General features: G+C 41.0%; 2 protein-coding genes across 4 annotated transcripts in view; one reads left to right on the forward strand and one right to left on the reverse strand.

The window, feature by feature from the left end:
* vars2 (valyl-tRNA synthetase 2, mitochondrial) overlaps positions 1-20952 on the forward strand; it is a 34129-nt gene that overhangs the window by 6752 nt on the left and 6425 nt on the right. For 2 of the 3 annotated variants that reach the window (XR_009061851.1, XM_057827533.1), the window contains 23 exons: positions 7189-7389; positions 7727-7808; positions 7898-7998; positions 8477-8604; positions 8712-8778; positions 8953-9050; positions 9137-9218; positions 10059-10178; positions 10487-10595; positions 10817-10905; positions 11124-11214; positions 12566-12693; positions 12776-12879; positions 14317-14398; positions 14469-14545; positions 14665-14755; positions 14846-14939; positions 17314-17384; positions 17445-17570; positions 17642-17746; positions 17818-17886; positions 17958-18036; positions 20703-20833. Coding sequence is in view for 2 of the 3 variants with exons in the window: in XM_057827533.1 (XP_057683516.1) it covers positions 7216-7389; positions 7727-7808; positions 7898-7998; positions 8477-8604; positions 8712-8778; positions 8953-9050; positions 9137-9218; positions 10059-10178; positions 10487-10595; positions 10817-10905; positions 11124-11214; positions 12566-12693; positions 12776-12879; positions 14317-14398; positions 14469-14545; positions 14665-14755; positions 14846-14939; positions 17314-17384; positions 17445-17570; positions 17642-17746; positions 17818-17886; positions 17958-18036; positions 20703-20833 (2298 nt within the window). In the remaining variant the exon portion in view is untranslated. Of the gene's footprint in view, positions 1-6847; positions 7098-7188; positions 7390-7726; positions 7809-7897; positions 7999-8476; positions 8605-8711; positions 8779-8952; positions 9051-9136; positions 9219-10058; positions 10179-10486; positions 10596-10816; positions 10906-11123; positions 11215-12565; positions 12694-12775; positions 12880-14316; positions 14399-14468; positions 14546-14664; positions 14756-14845; positions 14940-17313; positions 17385-17444; positions 17571-17641; positions 17747-17817; positions 17887-17957; positions 18037-20702; positions 20834-20952 lie in introns of those variants that run through there. The other variant, XM_057827534.1, reaches the window with a different exon arrangement.
* On the reverse strand, positions 424-6808 carry ppp1r11 (protein phosphatase 1, regulatory (inhibitor) subunit 11). Its single transcript, XM_057827539.1, has 4 exons — positions 6333-6808; positions 4180-4288; positions 3414-3598; positions 424-684 (listed from the first exon to the last, which is right to left on the reverse strand). Exons 1-3 carry the CDS (start codon positions 6408-6410, stop codon positions 3414-3416), a joined length of 372 nt encoding a protein of 123 aa, XP_057683522.1. The 5' UTR covers positions 6411-6808; the 3' UTR covers positions 424-684.

Genomic DNA, 20952 nt, shown 5'->3' on the forward strand with positions numbered 1-20952 from the left:
TATTTTATACGACGGGGGCTCTGCTTCCCACAGATTGTCTCTCTTCCCCGTGCAACTGCTCCCACAAGCAACCTTTGTCGTAGTCTCGACGCTGCCCCTAAATGTTTTTAAGAAAACAATTTAAAACTAAGATTTTGAGGTCGTGAGCCTTTCAGAAATGTACTTTGTATGTCTTTAAAGCATGTAAAAATGTTTAACATGCCCTGGGTATCTTTATTATTTTTCTCAGTATAACGCCATCCGTATTATTACACCATATTAGGCCAATAAATACACAAAAATAATCAAATTCTAGTAAATTCTTTGAAAAAGGCTAATTAAATGAGCTCTGGAACTTCAGAGAAAATGCTTAAATTGTAAAACATTTTTTTCAAGGTTCCTCATTGTTTTTTAAAGCAGATCCTTGCTCATGCACTTACAATTGTGTTATTTAATAAGGAGACGACACCACCACGTGACCGTTCACAACTTCAGTTGGAGCTCATTACGCTTTATTGTATTTACAGAAATGTGCATTACCCAGACAGGACCAATGTACACACTGTATCATTGCGCCAGTGGGAAAGTACATATAATACAGAAAAAAATGTTTGAATAAAATCAAAGTGTTATCCAGTGAGGTCAATTCTCCCAGAGTCCGGACATGATCACATACGGTCATGCACCTTCACCTCTCTTCTTCTCCTGTTAACATACAATCCCAATTCAAAATGACTCATCATCTGTGAAATGTAACAACATGCCACCTAACTTAACCTCATCATTTTTAAGAGCCGAGTTCAATTCATGAGCAGCGGTGTAATAAAATGACTTTCCTCAGTAACGAGCAGTGTAAGGCATTAGTCCTCTGAAAAACGTAAAAAATACTGCAGTTGTCCGAGCTCGTTGCCGGCGTGCGTTATTTTGATCGAGCGCAAAAGAAGGAATATCTACAGTTACATTGCTCATACTCTATATACAGTGGTACCTCAAGATTCGAAGAATTGGTTCCGGAGTGGCTTGCGTGTCATCATGTTTTTCCGATAATGAATCACATGTGCAGTACTGGCCAAAGGTATTCTGTCAGATAATAGTCGATTTCTCCCAGAAAATGATTGCAATTACAAATGCTTTGGTAGTAATATCTACATTTATGTTGCTTGCGATGAAGAAACACAAAAGAGGATGAAAAATAAATTAAATCATTAACATTTTACACAAAACTCCAAAAATGGGCCAGACAAAATTATTGGCACCCTTTGAAAAATCGCGATGCTTTTCTAATTTGTGCAATTAACAGCACCAGTTACTTACCTATGGCACATGGTGGTGGCAATGACGAAATCACAACCAGATAAAATGGATTAAAGTTGACTCAACCTCTGTCCTGTGTCCTTGTCTGTACCACATTGAGTGTGGAGAAAAGCAGAAAGACTAAAGAACTGCCTGAGGACTTGAGAAGCTAATTTGTGAGGAAGCATGGGCAATCTCAAGGCTACAAGTCTATCTCCAACGACCTGAATGTTCCTGTGTCTACCGTGCGCAGTGTCATCAATAAGTGTAAATTCCATGGCACTGTGGCTAACTTCCCTAGATGTGGCTGGAAAAGAAAAATGGACGAGAGATTTCTACAAAGGATTGCGCGGACGGTGGCTAAAGAACCTCGACTAACATCCATGCAAGTTCAAGCTGTCCTGCAATCCGAGGGTACAACAGTGTCAACCCATACTATCCGTCAGCGTCTGAATGAAAAGGGACTCTACCCAGGAAGACCCCACTCCTGACCCAGAGACATAAAAATCCAGGCTGGAGTTTGCCAAAAACGTTTTGGAATAATGTTCCCTGGTCAGATGAGACAAAAGTAGAGCTTTCTGGGAAAAGGCATCAACATAGAGTTGACAGGGAAAAAAATCGAGGCCTTCAAAGAAAAGAACACAGTCCCCACAGTCAAACATGGCGGAGGTTCCCTGATGTTTCGGGGTGGCTTTGGACTGCTTGACCGTGTGCATGGCATTATAAAGACTACCAACAAATTTTGCAGCATAATGTAGGGCGCAGTGTGAGAAAGATGGGTCTCCCTCAGAGGTCATGGGTCTTCCAGCAGGACAATGACTCAAAATGCACGAGAAAATGGTTTGAGAGAAAGCACTGGAGACTTCTCAATTGGCCAGCAATGAGTCCCATAGAACACCTGTGGAGGGATCTGAAAATGGCACCCTTCAAATCTCAGAGACCTGGAGCAGTTGGCCAAAGAAGAATGGTCTAAAATTCCAGCAGGCCATTGTAAGAATCTCATTAATGGATACCGGAAGCGGTTGTTCACATTTATTTTGTCTAAAGGTTGTGCTAACAAGTATTAGGCTGAGGGTGGCAATACTTTTGTCCGGCCCATTTTTGCAGTTTTGTGTAAAATGATAATGATTTAATTTATTTTTCATCCTCTTTTGTGTTTTTTTTCATTGCAAGCAACATAAATGAAGATATATTTGTAATTGCAATCGTTCACTGGGAGAAATTGAGCATTATCTGACAGAATAGCAGGGGTGCCAATACTTTTGGCCAGCACTGTAAATGGCCTAATGTATTCTAAAACACCACATTAAATATGTTGTGTCCTCTGATGGCATGTGTTTGTTTGTAATGTGTTAGGTGTAACTTGTTTGTTGAGTTCTAGCTCGTTCTACAGACGTTATCACCTGACTACTCGAACTCATAGCAAAGACCGAGTGCTAAAAGACGAGCTCACTTAGGCAGACATTGCTTGCTATTTCATCTGGCTGTTTGTAAGCTGTATTCTTCTTTTGTTACATAGACATGAGCATTGTAGCACATAATGGTCAACCAATGTTCATTCACTCCTGTTTAAATTAATTGGATGTTGATTGTTGCCAATGAGTACATTTTTGGTCACTTATTCATTTTAGGGTCCTTCCAGGTCATTATTCCTACATATTGGGGCATTCAGGGGTCAGTGCCTGTTCATTTCCGGTTGATTTTGAGGTATTTCTGCTTATTTCCAGGTAGATTTGGGAGCTTTTTCAGGTCACATCCTCTTGATATCGGGCCTCTTTTTTTCCTCATTGGAAATGTACAGGGATGTTTTTGTCAAAGTTTTTGATGGAAGCCTACGTTTTGGACAAAAATTGTATATAAAACTTGGTGGAGTAAATGTTAGTTGAAATCTCTACTCTTCCCCCTTAATAGTCGCTCTATAAGAATTGTGTTGTCTTTTGGAAAGGAGCAATAAACGTAAGTGAATGAAAATAATAGTCGTCTTTCAAACATTTTAAAATCGGGCGATAGATGGTGGAATCGAGAGTTCAACTAAGTAGCACGTGTATAAGTTTGTCTCGGCACTAAACTGTCGACCTACGTTGCGATCAATCACTTTTTCATCTGTCCAAATACCCTGCCACTCGCACACGTTAGGCTACCTAATGAGCATGTGACCTCCCGGACTTTGGGGGCGCCGTAGCTCCCCCGCCCCCCGTCTGTCCGTGATCCCTCCGTCCGTGGCCCAGGATACAGTGTGCGCTTCCGCACCCTTCGTTGTCATCGTCTCCTTCGCTTTCGGAGGACGACTCGCCGAACTGTCGAGGCTTTTCATAAATGCAGCAGCCTGAAACACACATTAGTACGGATCAAAACACCTTTTTTGGTTATAAATACCAACCGAAGAGAGCGCGTGTTAAAAATAGCATCCGAGGAGGGACACAATACGTCCATTTACTCTGTTCATTATCTGGAACAATAATCCTAACCACTGCTGCGGAAGTGATGGAGTCTCTGCCAGCTGATTCTGTAGTTTTCGTGTAAAAATATGGACGTGTCTTACACGAGCAATGTGTAAGATTAGTGGCCAAAAATGGTACTGCAACCAGGATCCAACCATTGAAGCACACAGCATCCCTTTCCTTTCCCTTTGGGCTGCCGGATAAGTGTTTGGCAATGAAGAATCCATCATACTAATGTTGCATTTCTAGAACTAGTAACTAAAAAATATCATTTTTGTAGAAATTGCAAATGTAGCTTTATTATGCTGGTTGTTATACTTGTAGTACAAGTGCTTGTTTTACAAGTGAATTTAGTTGGCTGTATCTAAAATGCCTGAAGGCAAACAGTCGATGCACCTGCTGTTTAGAGTATTACAAAACTAACAACGAAACGGCTGAAAAGTTAGCATGAGGGAGCGCTACTCACATTTGGAAGATCTCCTCCCGAGGTGCTCGTTGTCGACTGTGTCACTGGACCATTCCACCTTTTTCTCGGTTTTCCTCTTTCTTAATTTGATGGTTAAACTGCGCCCCTCCTGGAAATATACATTGTATGTATTGTGGACAAAAATCTTTCACTTTGATTGTTCACGTTGGTCAAGACTCCTTCCTAAATGTAATTCCACAACATTTTGTATGACGTAGAGATAATGCGACTGTGTTGCAATTACGGGTCCAGTCAGGGCCGTGCAGAGACCGATGGAGGGGCAGGTGCTCATAGATGAAAACATGAACAAGTATTTAATACACCTTACAACAACATAACTTCCATTTTAACCAGCTTTACAGTATAATTGGCTGTGACATACTTTAATTGGGAGGAGGGAATAGTGAATTGAAATCAACACCCTCATCAACACTTTCTGGCGGTGACTCAGTCAGTCTTTGCCTCTTTTCTTCTTTCAACCTCTACATCAAAACTTCCTTCTTCAACTTGTTCATCTGATAACAAACCACATCAGATGGTCACTGAGCCACCATCACCAGTTTTTTCAAAACTATTATATCATTACTATCCATATTAGACAACTCTAGCACCTAATAATTAATAATGACATAAAATCATAGAAAAATAACATTGTAATTGTGTTCATAATTGTTGTATTTTATACCTGACTATCCTTGAAAACTGTGTTATTCTTACCAATTGTGCTATTCGCCCAGCTGATGAGGAATCCACTGCCTTTAGCAGCCTCATCCAACTCCTTTTTTTTAATCCTTCAACCTCCTTTCCTTACGAGGCATGTCTACATAATGAAATATAAATCTTAAATGTAAAAAATCAGACTCCCGGTGGCTTTTATTTTTAAAGCTTTCTTAATTTCTTTCTCTCTCAATAACTATGGAGGTAGATTTGTGTCCTTATTATTCAATAAAAAAAAGTTGCTTCAATCAGAATATCTATTTTCAATCAAAAAAAGTATCTTCAATCAAAAAAAAGTGAATGCAAAAATAAATTTGAGACAAAAAAAAAAACATTTGAAAACTAAATACTGTATACATATATATATATTTATATACACATTTTTTAATATTACTTTGGAGGAAAAAAAAGTTTTATATGGATATCTTTCCAATTCTAAATCTGAATAAATACATTGAACAAGCACCAAAAAAAAAAAAAAAATTCGGGGGAGGCAAGTGGGGTGCGCTACTTCGCGGTTTTCACTTATCACGACGGGTTCTGGTCTCCATTAACTGCAAAAAATGCGGGCTCACTGAAAAGCTTGAAGAAGCAAGAGTCATCCCCACCACTCATCGGGTCGGCCGTCAGCTCGAGCCCCGGCCGAAAATAACGCGCCTCGGGCGGACGACGGGCTCGATGCGAGGCGTGCCCCTAATTGACTCAACGCGGGAAACCGAGCCCAGTCAAAAGGGGCATGTAGAGCCAAAGGGGCAGGTGCTCAAGCACCCCCCCTGCACGTGCCTGGGTCCAGTGTATCCAAAGAATTTAGTCAATTCGTGAGTAACTGCTTACAATGTCAGACCACCCCTCCTCTTCAAAAAAATGGTGTATTACAGAACTATAACATATTACGTGACCGTTTTAGGCCAAAATTGATCAAATTCCGACAAGAAAAATCTACAGAAATATAACATCACGTGTCCTAAGAGCATGCGTGTCCTCTAGTGGCGAAAACATTCATTGAATTTCCTACCATCATTCGTGGTCTATCGGTGCCAAATAAAAACTGCTTGAAATCTGCATTTTCACCACAAAATACACGCTCAGCCAATTTGACCTATTAACCAATCGGATTGACACCGCGTAAACAAAGTCAGCGTCTCCAGCAGCATAATTTACGACCCAAATCGTCGGATTATCTGATGTGGTATATTCCGACAAAATCATATATAGGCCTACTGATCATCATGCTGTAAATACGACGTTTCCATGTTTTCTTTTTATTATACTGTACTATAACCTACGTATTACATGAACATATTAGGCCAAAAATGGGTACATTTGCTCATGAAATAACCTATTGGGCATGCCAGTTCACAGCATTACACGTCGTTGGTGTAAACAGGTTATAACTGGGAGGTTTATCAATCGTGAAAAGGACTATTAGCATTTACCTGCTGGGGCGGTGGCGGTGTGCTGGTTTGAACAGTCTCCGTGATCGTCTCACTTGACGTCCCAGGAACCTCCGCCATCCGTGGAGCTCGATTGCTAACGCGCACGCTAGCCAACTTGAAGATGGGCGGCTTGCTGAAATTCGCTGGCTACAGCGTACTTCCAAAAGCATCAGTAAGAAGCAACGTTCATCGATAAAAGCAGGGGTAGGAAAAAGGTAGACGAAAGTTGGACCGGAGATGTCGAGCGCCGTGATGGGTTGTGGTCAACACCGATAGTCAAGTCCAGTTCAGTATCAGAGGACGGCTGGATTTAGAACGGAAATGAATTATTGTTCTGGCAAACGGCGTTTACAGTTGGATAGAATTTAGATGACAATATGGCGGGGTTTGAAGGGAAGCGGAGCTAATGGAATGCGTGTGAGTGTATAGCGCCGCAAATATTTGTTTTACGAGGGCTTTCAAAATCTTACACTGGAAATCTTTTATTTTGACGTGCACCGGAATAGCGTATTTCCGCTTTGTATTTTTACATGCCGGATGATATTTGCAGACGGACTCTCTTCCTGTCGTCCGTTCACTCAAAATAGACCGTCTTCAAACAACTGTCATACTGAAATCAAGTTTCAAATGTGTTATTTAGCGTACTAAGCCGTTTCCAAAGGCACGTTTAACGCGGTAGTGTCACCATTTTTTAAAGTTAATAAGTAACATCGAAGAAATGCGGACATTACCAAGGAGACGAATTTAAAGGTCGTTCTCAGCACTGTGAGTGATATATCCGATTATTAAGTTGAAAAGGCACTTGTCTTTTTGCAGTCTACTTTTAAAAGTGAACCCAGTCATGAACATTTTCCAGGGTCTGTGCGTCTACTGGTGATTGAGGATGTGGAGGCTATCTCCTCTTCTGAGACTCCCAAGGGGACCATCCGCCAGACTGTGTTCCAGCAAGCCTTCCGAACGACCTGCCTCCAAGTCAACCTGTCCATCTCGTCTTCAAAGTGAGAAACAGAGGCGGAAAAAACAGAGGGAGAAGGCCATTCTATCACCTCAATACACTGTGAGTGAGAACGACATAATGGGAATTTCACATACTCTACGTACAACAAATACGACCATTTCTGCAGGTCAGACTCCCTATTTATGCAGTCTATGCATTTATCCACCTTTTAAAAAAAACATTTTCACAGTTGAGTGATTGTTGCTTGTAGAATTCATATCAACAGAGGTGACTAGAGTTTGTGAAAGTAAAAAGTATGGCGTGCGTGGTAAAACCATTCTTAGAAGTACATTTTTTTCCCCCAAAAAATGACTCAGGTAAATGTAATGCGCTGATACCCACCTCTGCATATCATGTATGAATGAGGTATAATCATAACAGTGATCTTTGTTTGCAGACTGCTGAAGAGGACATTTTAAAATGGAGCGAGAAGGAACGAATTCTCTACACGGCACACACACCGCCTGGAGCAAAGAAAGGTGAGTGTTTCATGCTTTTTGTGTGGGCCAAAGTCACTTTCTGCGGCATTAAAAACAAAGTTTTCTGACATGCGAATGTGTACCGGCAGACACAAACCTGCCATTCCCATCTGCGTACAGCCCAGATTTTGTGGAATCCGCATGGTATCAGTGGTGGGAAAAGGAAGGATTCTTCAGCCCCGAGCACCATGTGAGATACAGACATCATTGGTTCTTCATAAATTCTAGTCCCGCACTGTATTTTTTAACATTTTTAGACACAAAAATTACAGGGCTCAGAAGGACAAACAAAGAAAAGTTCATTTTTTAAAATTAACCTACTATGCCTGGTTGTGATGTCAGAGTGAATGGAAGTACCTGGGGGGGGGAAACATACAGGGGTGAGAAATACATGCAAACTCCAGATGCGATGCCTAAAAATGAACCCTTGATGACCCAACTGTGAGACGGTCCTTAATTCATTCTCCCAATAATGATAAAAAATGACTGAACAAAGTGAAAGAAATATCTATATGCAACAGTGAATCTCTGTTGATAAATGTTAGAATATTTTTCAAAATTCTACAAGGAATGTCCAGTGACAAATGTTGGTAAGCGCTGAGGGAGATGATTACATACATTTTGTTGGTAGCAGTATGTACGACATGATGTGTTGTTTTTCTTTTTAGGATGTTCAAAAATCATCTCATGCTGTAGATCAGAACTTCTCTTTGTGCATCCCACCGCCGAACGTGACCGGGACTCTGCATCTGGGCCACGCCCTAACTGTGGCAATAGAAGACGCTTTGGTTCGATGGTAAGTGCCGAAAACAGACGTAGAATGTTGTCGTTCAAATGTTTTACGCTCCTGCTGCTGGATGAACGATGGATCCGGCGTACTCAATGCCTTATTTCATCTACTAGGAAAAGGATGCGGGGCCACAGAGTACTATGGGTTCCTGGCTGTGACCATGCTGGTATAGCAACACAGGTAGCGAAATCTTTCTCACCACTCATTTTAAAGAGATCAGTGTCCATTATATGAGTTAACTCAAGCGACCGTCTGTTTACGCAGCCTCCTATTACCTGGCCGCTGTCAGAAGCATACCAAATGCTAAATTTGAAACTCTGCATATTCTTTGCTTCATGTACGTATTTGAAACAGAGCGTGGTGGAGAGGATGCTGCTTCGAGAACAAGGGAAGCACAGGCAAGACTTGACAAGAGAAGAATTTTTGCAGGAAGCTTGGAAATGGAAAAACCTGTGAGTCTTCATTTCCATCTCCGTTATATCACTGTGCTTGACCCAAGTTCATTTCTAAATGAATTTTGCCGCTGGTTTTGTGTCAGGAAAGGAGATGAGATATATCAACAGCTAAGAAAACTTGGTGCTTCCTTAGACTGGAGTAGAGCCTGTTTTACCATGGATAAAGTAAGACTCATTGTACAGTATACTGAATCTAGAAAGCGTGCTGTATTTGCCCACCTAAAATGACTAAACTGTGATTTATTCATTTAATCTTAAAAAACGTAAATAGACCGGTCGCTGTCTGCGGACTAAACCATTTTGCGCCTCTGAACCTCAAGATATGAAAGCTTCAATACACAAAAAATTCATTATAGAAAAAGATGTGTGACACTTTTCGCTTCATGTTGCGCTAAATGATTCATCATATGAGAAAAAGATAATATGTACATTCCCGCTCGCAGCAATGCGATGGTGTAACTACATTTGACTGTAAATGTAAACAAATTAAATATATACACACAGCACAATGCTCAGGTAAATGAAACAAAAGAAGAATATAGCTTACAACAAACAACAAAAGCCGGCAGCACATAGGACTAAAAAGAAACGAAATAACACGCAAAATAGGCTGAATCCACAGTCGTTCTGCATGAAATACCGTGTGAAATATGAAAAAAGACATGCTTTTTGCGGTCATAGTCACTTTAAGCGTCACTAGGGAACAACAAAGCATTACAAATAAAGACGGGCAGTCAGAGGACATAACAACAAATTGAATGTGGTGTCTGGAACCAATTAGGCCATTTACATGTAAAATGCCATTCATTATTAAAAAAAAAAAAAGATACAAAAGCCTCACTGGAACGAATTAATTACGTATCTTGAGGTACCACTGTAATATAAAGATTTCTTACTGTTGGTTTTAATGATTGTTCCTAATTACTTGCTTCCTTTTAATCATTTTATACACATCTTGTTAGTGGTAACAATTGTACATTTCAACCTTTGTGTCTCCGCTCGAAGAATTTCAGTGAAGCAGTAACGGAGGCCTTCGTCCGCCTGTGCGACGCCGGTCTGATCTATCGTTCGGAGGGTCTGGTCAACTGGAGCTGTGCTTTGGAGTCCGCCATTTCAGACATAGAGGTAATGAAATATGTCTCGTCCCCCAAGCAAGAAAACATTTTTTAACCGTGCTCAGAACAACGCCAGTGTTCATCGTGCAATCCACTTTCAAACAAAGATGCATGGTGTTACTGATAGCCGTCTTAATGGTAGCGCATTAATCTTTTACGATGGCCACAAATCAATCCATTTCTTGACCACAAGATAGCATTGGAAGCTTTGGAATCACGTTCTTTTTTTTTGTGTGTGTGTGTGTGTCAGATTCAAGTTAGTTTATCTTCAATAATCAAATATGGCCAAAATGTGTAAGCCTATGTATTTCTAATCAGGTGGATTCCAAGGAACTATCCGGGAAAACTATGCTGTCTGTACCTGGTTATGAAGAAAAAGTGGAGTTTGGAACCATGCTCACCTTTGCCTATCCAATAGATGGTCACGGTGAGTGTTTGAAGGCGAGTCAGGAAATAATCCAAATGATTACCGGTACATTGTCACTAACACTTGCTGCCAAAGCCTGTGCACATTTGGATGAGTCTGTTGTGGCAAACCATCCAAATTATTATTATTATTATTATTCCATACAAAAATGTTGTAGCAGAAATTTTAGTAATCATCCTTGGAGGCCAGACATCCTACTTTTCTGTTTTCAAAATATTCAGGTGGAGAGATAATGGTTTCAACAACTCGTCCGGAGACTATGCTGGGAGACGTTGCTGTCGCTGTTCACCCCGATGACCCTCGATACCTGGTCAGATTCTTTCAATCTAGTTTTTGATGGATTGGAATTATGGGTAACTCAATCAATCCAGACGTGTAGAAAAGGAGGAATATTGGGACGATTTAGATGTGGGTACTTGTACAGTAAATGCTCTTAGCTAAATCCCGCACATAGCGTAAGAAGCAGAAGAAAATATATGGGTGGATTCATTTTACATGGTAGTTAATTGAACTTTGTCTTTGTTTCAGGATTTTCATGGAAAGAAATGCCGCCACCCCTTCAATGACAGACTGCTCCCGATCGTCACTGATGAAACTGTCGACGTGGAGCTCGGCACAGGTCTCTTACCTATTTTTCAGATGAAAAGATAAGAGTCCAATATTCAGAGTCGCTCCACTGAAATTTACATAGTATTGTTTGAAGTTCATTAAAGGGGGCAGAGTTTTTTCATAAACTAAGGTTGCGAAAATATGACAAGGAAAAGCATGTTTAAGCAATCTGAACTTCTAACCAGATTTCCAGAATCAAGCCAGCCGAACCGCCGGACTCGTGCTGGCGCAGCTTTAACGACCCGGGCCGACGAGACCCCGACAACCCGGCCAAAAGGTCAAACTCTGCGCGTTCACCTTAGTCCTAACCCCTGGTACTGACTCCATTTTGAAAGCTGGAAAAAGGCTTCGAAGCAGAAGTTGACAATTTATTCAGGTCGACAGCGATCAGGCGGCAAGGCGTGACAGATACAGACTCAGACGAGGAGGCAGACTCGTTTCAAGGTCAGCGTATCACAAGTCAACAAAATTTTCCCGAGAAAAATGACAATGCTTAGTTCAACATTGTCTTTTGAAGGCTCTCGCGGGGCGGGCCGTGGGCAGGAAGAAGGGGGTTTTTGGGTGTTGTTTAGGATTCTTGTCTGTTTGTGGATTGGACAGGAGGATTCGGGAGTTACTGTTGTCAGGGCAATGAGGGTTGTGGATTTAGTCACCACAGCGTCAAAGGGGTTCTTGGAGTCTAATCAGTGGTGTTATCAGTTGGATATCAGGCGTTCTTTAGTGTTTCTTGTCCCGGCATTTGTTCTGGATTGTCCAGGAGAATTGATTGTGAGAGTTGGTGGTGCAGATGTGGGCTTGTAGATGTCTTGCCTTGTCAGTGTCAATCTTGCTCAGTCAGCTGCATGACGCACGTGTTGGGCTCCCGTGATCAGAAGGTGTCATGTATCTCTTATGCCCTATGTCAAATATATTCTGCTTGTTTTCCTTAACTATGATATAAATGCTATTTATTTTATATTGGTTGTGTTAGAGTAATACAAACAGTTGATTGGTAAATACGAGAAAAAATACTATTCCCTTCAATATACATTTTGCACTTGTATCACTTACGTATACTATGAGAACGTGCACTTAATTCCACTCAACTATGGTTACTTGTACTACAAGTCCGTGGACTCGCCTGCACTTGTACTATACCAACCAGCACAGCAAAGCTACCCACACAATTTCTCCAGAAATGGCTGTATGATAACGCAACATTGCGAAGCACTTGTCTGGCGCCCCAATAGGGAAAGAAAGGGATGTCGTGCCCTTCAATATTTTGATCCTGGTTGCAATACCATTTTTGGCCACCAATCTTACATACTGTATTTCTTTGGTAGTTATTGTTGACCTCTTTGCTGACCTATCTTTGTCTTCAGGTGCAGTGAAAGTTACTCCTGCTCACGACCGCAACGACTTTTTACTCTCACAGAGACACGCTTTGCCTTGCGTCACTGTAATTGGAGGAGATGGGAAGATGACGTCGTTCTGTGGACAATGGCTAGAGGTGCACTACATGAAGATCAATGTCGGCACACGAGGCCAAACAGGGATTCAAATGAATGTAATATCTCCTTGGTTGTTTGAAGGGAGTGAAGCGTTTTGATGCCAGACGGCTGGTAGTAGACGCTCTGGTTGAAAAAAAGCTATTCAGAGGAAAGAAGGAGCATGCCATGACCCTACCTATTTGCAGGTACGGAACTAATACAACAGTTATATTGAAAATGTTGTCAGAACAACAATTCTAATTATTAGTTTGTGATTGACTACACACTTAGAGTATGTTTTATTGTATCTAATTTCTCATCTTTTCAGTTTCATTGCGTTCTGGCTGATGAAACGGCGCAAAGAAAACAAACTTTTTGCGATAAAACAAGTTACTGTACATAAGATTACAGAAAAACAGATCAGGACATAAAAGCAGCATACTGATTTATATTCTACCATAGACTTCATAATGTATTGAAGGGGCGCGGGGCCGATAAATTGGGTGCCTCCATTGTTGGGGAGGCAGTCAAGGCTGAATGAGTGGAATCGCAGACAAGGAGCTTTTTTCGGTCTCGATTCCTGGTTAAAAGCAAAAAGAAAAACGTGCGGTTAGCATTTTTTTTACATAAATATGTCGAAGTACAATGCTAGTCTGTTAGTAAATGTAGCGAGCGACCGCCTTATGTAAAATGAGCTTTTCCAGTAAAAATTCATGTGAATAAATGCTTAAATCCCCAAATTCTTTATAGATATCAACGTAAACAGTCTTGATTATTGTTTATAAGAAAAAAAAAAAAAAACGTGCAGGTAGCATTTATTTTGCGAAAATATTGCAACCTATAAGGCTAGTCAGTTAGGAAACTTAGCCCCCGCCATGTGTACACAAAGAGCTGAAAATTCTTGTGAATAAATGCTTAAATCACTGAATTCTGTATAGATATGGATGTAAAACAGTCTCAATTCTTGGTTAAAAGCAAAAAAAAAAAAAAAGTGCAGTTAGCGGTTATTTTATGTAAATATGTTGAAGTACAATGCTAGTCTGTTAGAGAATGTAGCTAGTGGCCACCTGATGTAAACAGAGCTTTTTTTCCAGTGAAAATTCTTGTGAATAAATGCTTAAATCCTCGAATTCTTTATAGATATGGACGTAAAACACTCTCGATTCTTGGTTAAAAGCAAAAAACTGTGCAGTTAGAATTTATTTTACGTACTGTAAATATTGCGAACAATGATGCCAATGCAGTAGCGGCTAATTTCTCCCGTTGATTATTTTTTCACAATATTTCAAAGTGCATAGATGGTACGAAAAATATAATAATGACCTTGAATCCTCGAACAAATCACTCCTGAGACAATATTTCCTGTTTGTATGCGGTACAGCTTTCGTACTTTTTCAACAGAAATCCGGCGTTAGTTCGCTGCGTGCGTTTGTGAGTAGCTCCTCTTGATGTGGGCGGTCCCCTTCTTGAAGGCGAGGGGCAGTGCATGACCGATCTCACCCGTCATTACCATTATGAAGTCTATGATTCTTCACATGAATTGTTTGCGTGGCTTGGATGATTAAACTAACAAACTAAGTGCTCACTATGTGAGGCGAGGTTTTGTTTTAATAATGTTATCCAAATACATTTCCACGTCTCAGCCGCTCGGGGGATGTCATCGAACCTCTTTTAAAGAAGCAATGGTTTGTTCGCTGTCAAGGAATGGCTCAAAAAGCTATACAGGTAACTTGAGTAGGTGATGTTGCGTTAACAGCTCAGTCATACTCAGTCCCACTCCTGCTTGTATTGTCAGGCTGTGGAGGATGGTCAGCTGGAAATCATCCCTCACTTTTACAGCAAAACATGGAAGAACTGGCTATCCAACGTTAGGTAAGCCCATTGACATATTTCATGTGAGATTTAAAAAAGAAACATCGGAAAAGCTGCCGTGTGTCATCCGTGGTGACGATTGTTTGGGTGTGAACAATGCAGCTCTGTTTGCTTTACAGCGATTGGTGCATTTCCAGGCAGCTGTGGTGGGGGCATCAGATCCCTGCTTACAGAGTGGACTTTCCTCATTCCGCTGACGACAGACGAGAGGTCGATTGGGCTTTGCTAACACCGTGGCCTTACGGCATTGTCATATGTTTTAGGATTGTGTCCCAAATAGGATTCTTTCTGTTTGGTTAGGAGCGGTGGGTGTGGGGAATGAACGAGGATGAGGCTCGTCGCAGAGCTTCGCTCAAATACGGAGTGAAACCACAAGACGTCATTTTGACTCGGGGTACACACTTATTAAAAACCGTTACTTACCAACAACTTCTTATAGCATTTTTGCCGAATCAACTCAATACTTTCATGCAACTTTTTAATTTACCGGGTCATCATTTCAACGTAACATTTTGCTGGTGACCTCTCAACTTTTTTCATTGACAGTGCTGGCCAAAAGTATTGGCACCCCTGCAATTCTGTCAGTTAATGCTCAATTTTTCCAAGAAAATGATTCCAATTACAAATGCTTTTGTAGTCATATCTTCATTTATTTTGCTTGCAATGAAAAAACACAAAAGAGAATGAAAAAAAATGAAATCATTATCATTTTACACAAAAATGGGCCAGACAATAGTATTGGCACCCAACATGTTATGCTTCTCTAATTTGTGTCATTAACAATACCTTTTATATACCATAACAGACACATAACAGGTGGTGGCAATCACTAAATCCCACTTGCAACCAGTTCAAATGGATTCAAGTTGACTCAACCTCTGTCCCGTGTCCTTGTGTGTAGAACATTGAGCATGAAGAAAAGAAAGAACACTAAAGAACTGTCTGAGGACTTGAGAAGTAAAATTGCAAGGAAGCGTGGGTAATCTCAAGGCTACAAGTCCATCTCCAAAGACCTGAATGTTCCTTTGTCTACCGGGCGCAGTGTCTTCAATAAGTGTAAAGCCCACGGCACTGTGGCTAACCTCCCTAGATGTGGACTGAAAAGAAAAATTGACGCAAGATTTCAACAAAAGGTAGTGCGGATGGTGGATAAAGAATCTCGTCTGACATCCAAACAAGCTCCAAACACTCAAGCTGTCCCGCAGTCTGAGGGTACACCAGTGTCAACCCGTACTATCTGTCAGCGTCTGAATGAAAAGGGACTCTATACCCAGGAAGACCCCACTTCTGACCCAGAGACATAAAAAGCCAGGCTGGAGTTTGCCAAAACTTAGCCGAGAAAGGCAAAAATGTTTTGGAAAAATGCTAGAGCTTTTTGGGAAAAGGCATTGACATAGAGTTTACAGCAATAAAACGAGGCCTTCAAAGAAAATAACATGGTCCTCACAGTCAAACATGGAGGTTCCCTGATGTTTTGGGGTTGCTTTTCTTCCTCCGGCACTGGACTGCTTGACCGTGTGCATGGCATTTTGAAGTCTGAAGACTACCAACAAATTTTGCAGCATAATGTAGAAAGCTGGGTCCCCTTCAGAGGTCATGGGTCTTCCAGCAGGACAATGACCCAAAAGCACTAGAAAATGGTTTGAGAGAAAGCACTGGAGACTTCTAAAGTGAGTCCAGACCTGAATCCCATAGAACACCTGTGGAGAGATCTGGAAATGGCACCCTTCAAATCTCAGAGAGCTGGAACAGTTGGACAAAGAAGAATGGTCTAAAATTCCAGCAGAAACCCATTGTTGGATACCGGAAGCGGTCGTTCGCAGTTATTTTGTCTAAAAGTTGTGGCTGAGGTTGCCAATACTTTTGTCCGGCCCATTTGTAGAGTTTTGAGTAAAACGATCATGATTTCATTTTTTAAAAATTCTCTTTTGTGTTTTTTCATTGCAGGCAAAATCAATGAAGATACAACCCCTAGCAAAAAATAGGGAATCACCAGTCACTCAGACATTTTATCATGTAGAACAAACTTGGATAAAGAGCTTGAAAAAAATAATGAATTAGTTGAAAAGTGCAACTCTTTAGCATTCAGAAACACTAATAAAAACATTGTGGTGGTCAGTAAATGTTACTTTTATAGAGCAAGTGCAGGGAAATGTATATGGAATCTCTCCATTCTGAGGAAAAAAATATGGAATCATGAGAAACAAACAAAGAAATAACAAAACACATCTCCAGTATTTAGTTGCACCACCTCTGGCTTTTATGACAGCTTGCAGTCTTTGAGGCATGGATCGATGAGTATTTTTCTCTCTTTGATTGCAGTTGCCAGATCATCCTTGCAGGTCGGAACCTTTTTTTTTTTTCCGCAATTTCCACCACAGGTTTTCAATAAGGTTGAGATCTGGGCTATTTGCAGGCCATAAGTCTTTCTCCAAGGAATGCTTTAACAGTTTTAGCTTTGTGGCATGATGCATTGTCATCTTGGAGATGAAATGACAAACATATTTTCAATCAAAGGGATAAGAAAGCTGTCTCAAATTTCAATGTAAAGTTGTGGATTTATTGAAGATTTATTGTATTACTACTAAAGCATTTGTAATTGCAATCATTTTCTTGGAGAAACTGAGCATGATCTGACAGAATTGCAGGGGTGCCAATACTTTTGGCCAGCACTGTATGTATTCGTATTTCTAATAGCGTTCATCTAAAATAATCAATGAAAAAGTTGTGTTTCTTATATTGTTCTGTTTGCTCGCTGCGTGGGTCAGACTCCGATGTTCTGGATACCTGGTTCTCCTCTGCGCTGTTTCCTTTCGCCATGCTGGGCTGGCCTCAACAGGTACGTAGTTATCGATCTAATGGTTGATGTTTTAGACCGTAACTAAACCGTCTTCTGTAGACGAAAGATTTTCAGCGATTCTACCCAAATTCCATCCTGGAGACGGGCAGTGACCTTCTCTTCTTTTGGGTGGCCAGGATGGTCATGCTGGGTACAGAGCTAACGGGCAAGTTGCCGTTCAAACAGGTACATAAGTCGTTGGCGGATATCCTTTTTTTTTTTTTTTTTTTTTTTCCCCATCTCCATTTCTATCTAAGGTTCTGCTTCACTCTCTCGTGAGGGATAAACATGGTAGAAAAATGAGTAAATCCCTGGGAAACGTGATCGACCCCTTGGATGTTACAAATGGAGTCTCCTTGGAGGTTTGTAACAACAAATGGGTTTCCTCTTTGAATGATTGTCAGTCTTTTAGTCATTTTTGTTTTCTTTTCAGATGCTCCAACGGAAAATTAAGGAGGGGAACCTTGACCCCAGAGAGCAAACGGTTGCCACGGAAGCTCAGGTCCGATCCCCCTGCGCTCCCTTTCTGAATGAGCGACCTGATAACCGTCTCCTCTTTCTAACTTCTCACAGAGGAAAGACTTTCCGAACGGGATCCCTCAGTGTGGGACTGACGCTCTCAGATTTGCCCTTTGCTCTCACAAAATGACGGGTGAGTCATTGTTTTCTTCCTCCCCTTCACTCTTTAAGCGTCGCAAAATCACTGCCTTTTAACAAGGCAGAGCTGCAAATATGGTGTGTCGTGTAGTTCCTACTTTGTACCAAAAGATGGCAGACATCAAAGTAGTTACCACCACACGCGACATGTCACTTTTGCCCATTAATATTCATGACGTTAGCAACTGTTGCTAGGCGGATCAAGCTCACGTTTGTCCCTAATGCTAAATGCATGGAAATGGTGTACGAACGAGATGTTTACTCCGCTAGGGCCAGGGCATAACAGCCAGCCTGAGCGGGGGAAAGAGGGAAAAGAAAGAGGGGGAAAATGGGAGAGAAAATGAAAAAAATTGGGCGAATGTCCACGAAAACAGCAGAAAAGACGAAAAGAAGTCAATGGGAGGACGGGGGTGGGATGCGTCACCAGCTGGAATCGAACCACCGCTAGCCAGAACAGTGGTGACTTCCTGTCACTTTTTTTTTTTTTCAATCAAACTTTATTCCTTCACACATTACGTCAGCGGTGACTTACAGTCACATGTTGTTGTTGTTCTTTTTTAAACAATCAAATCTTTAATTATTAACAATACGTCATCAGATTTTGTTTTGTTTTGTGTGTTTGTTTGGGGCCTAAATGTATGTAGTAGTAAGGAGGAATTTCAATTGCAATTACACACACAAAGAAAACTATGATTGTAAAGTAATGTATTAAAGAAAATGTTCACAATGTTACATTAACGTAAAAATGAGATTTATGTATCTCCACCATTATGTCATTTTAAACACATAACAGTTATTCATGTCCACAAATATAACACTAATAACAACTGGAAATTCTTCAACAACAAAAATAACATCACGTATGTCCAAAAATATGGATTTTACATTGTGAGAAAAAGGTGGGAATTATTCACAACACGAACTATTTACAACATGCAAATTTTAAACACATATTTAAAATATAAAAAGCAAAAAATCACACAAGCAAAATAAACAATATTCAGTTTTGAAGAAATGTCAATGTTTGAATGTTTATTAATTATATTTACATTGTGAGCATGTTCCTCCACTCCTCTATGGTTTTGCCAGAAGCAGGACAGTACCATATTCCCTTTACCTGGCTGTGACCTGTGGTGCGGTTTTTTTGTTTGTTTGTTTTTTTTTACACATTTTTGGCATTTGTACTCATGGTTTTCTCTAAACCGCCTTTTCTTTGGGGCTTCCCCCCTTGCCTCTCGCTCCTGGTCTTCAAGCGCGACCCTTTTTAGTCTCCACTAAAGTATGCTGCTCGTCTCCAATGGGGCCACGCTCGTGATTGGCTGCGCCGACTTGGACTTGGTTGGCGCTATTCTTCAGCACTCGCTCGTGACTGGCTGCGCTGACTATGACACACTCGCCGGTCATCTTCGCATTTACTCGTGATTGGCTGTGCTACGTCGACCCGCTCGCTCCATCCGCTCTCTCGATTGGCACTCATGCCTTTCCCCCGCGGAAGTGTTAGCTTTAGTTACGAAAAACATTCGGATATATCGGACAGGCATTAGGAAACGTTATGATATGTTAGGATTACTTTAGGATACGTCAGGATACGTTAGGTATACGTGGGCAGGCCAATCGCCGCAAGGTGCCGCTACAGCTACCACTTCTGTTTAAAATGATGTCCCTGGTTCCAAATTCACTGGTAAAGATGTGTTCACTTTAGTTAAAGAGATGGCTTGAGTGTCGAAGGCTGAAAAAGAGCCGACCTGATCCAGAGTTAGCTTTTTCTTGTGTGCTTTGCCTTACGCCACTGACAATGACATTTTCCTGTTTCAACAATCTATCTTTTACCACAATATGCCTCGTCTTTCTTATATATTATATCCTCTTACATCTCTGACAGTTTTTGGGGGCAATTTACATTGCTATTTTTGCGTAGCAATCGCAAATGCCCCTCAGTCACAGCCAACGAACCCATTTAAGTTTTTCATTAATAACAAATCTTAATTCTATTAATTTCTTTACACTTCCCCCTTGCTAAAGTTGTTTCAGAAAGATAACAACAGTGGCAGTCAGATACCATTTAAATTTTTTTCAGGTCATTTATTGTCACGGTAAAAGGCCACGCAAAAAAATAAGTCAAAATATCAAAATAGCTTACCTCTTGGTCCTCTGTAGGACCATGGCCCCCAACAAAATGTTTACTACATATGAAGGTTGGTCCTTTGGACGTCCGCACAAGTTGATTCATTGTTCCCTTTTTTTCCTCTTTTATGGCTTTGGAAAACATATGAAGAAAACATCCTTCGTGTGTTGTAATGTCTAGAGTCGTTTCTACAAGTTCCATAGCAGCAGTGTTTGATCAGCATTTTCTTTTTTGAAAGATCCCCGGAGAAAACAAGCAGAAATATACTGGATTGTATGCGAGGTCGTGTCAAAAATGTCCCATTCCGCGTTACGATGGCGACGTCACGGTCTAAAAATAGCATTCCTGTGGTACGCTATTGAAATGACCAAAGTTTTGTTCCTGCCTATGTTTTGTTAGTAACTGAGTGACAGCCACAGTCCTCTGTCGTAATGATGGAAATCCGTCAAAAGGGGGCGCTAGAGCTCAATCACGAGATTTTCGTCAGCCATGTCCAGTGTGCATCTTCGTACTATTTCCTTTTGCCTCTATTTCAGGAGAAGACATCAGTCTATCTGTCTCTCAGGTCCTGAGCTGTAGACATTTCTGTAATAAAATATGGCAGACGCTGAGATTTACTTTGGGCGTTCTGGGTGACAACACGACACCAATGGGGACGCTGGAGGAGGTACAACCAGCGTTGCAAATGCTTTGAAACCGAAAGCATTGCTCACTTCTAGTCTGTACTGGATGTTACATTTCATTTATATCAGCAATGCTATAATAAAGGACAAAAAAAGAAATGAT

The sequence above is a fragment of the Corythoichthys intestinalis genome, chromosome 22 (assembly GCF_030265065.1).
Source record: "Corythoichthys intestinalis isolate RoL2023-P3 chromosome 22, ASM3026506v1, whole genome shotgun sequence".
Classification (NCBI taxonomy): Eukaryota; Metazoa; Chordata; class Actinopteri; order Syngnathiformes; family Syngnathidae; genus Corythoichthys; species Corythoichthys intestinalis.

Coding starts and splice junctions, on each gene's coding strand:
- ppp1r11 (XM_057827539.1), bottom strand. CDS start 6,410: ATGGCGGAGGTTCCTGGGACGTCAAGTGAGACGATCACGGAGACTGTT. Junction 4,289..6,332: donor CACCGCCACCGCCCCAGCAG/GTAAATGCTAAT, acceptor GTATATTTCCAG/GAGGGGCGCAGTTTAACCAT. Junction 3,599..4,179: donor CGGGAGGAGATCTTCCAAAT/GTGAGTAGCGCT, acceptor TGTGTGTTTCAG/GCTGCTGCATTTATGAAAAG.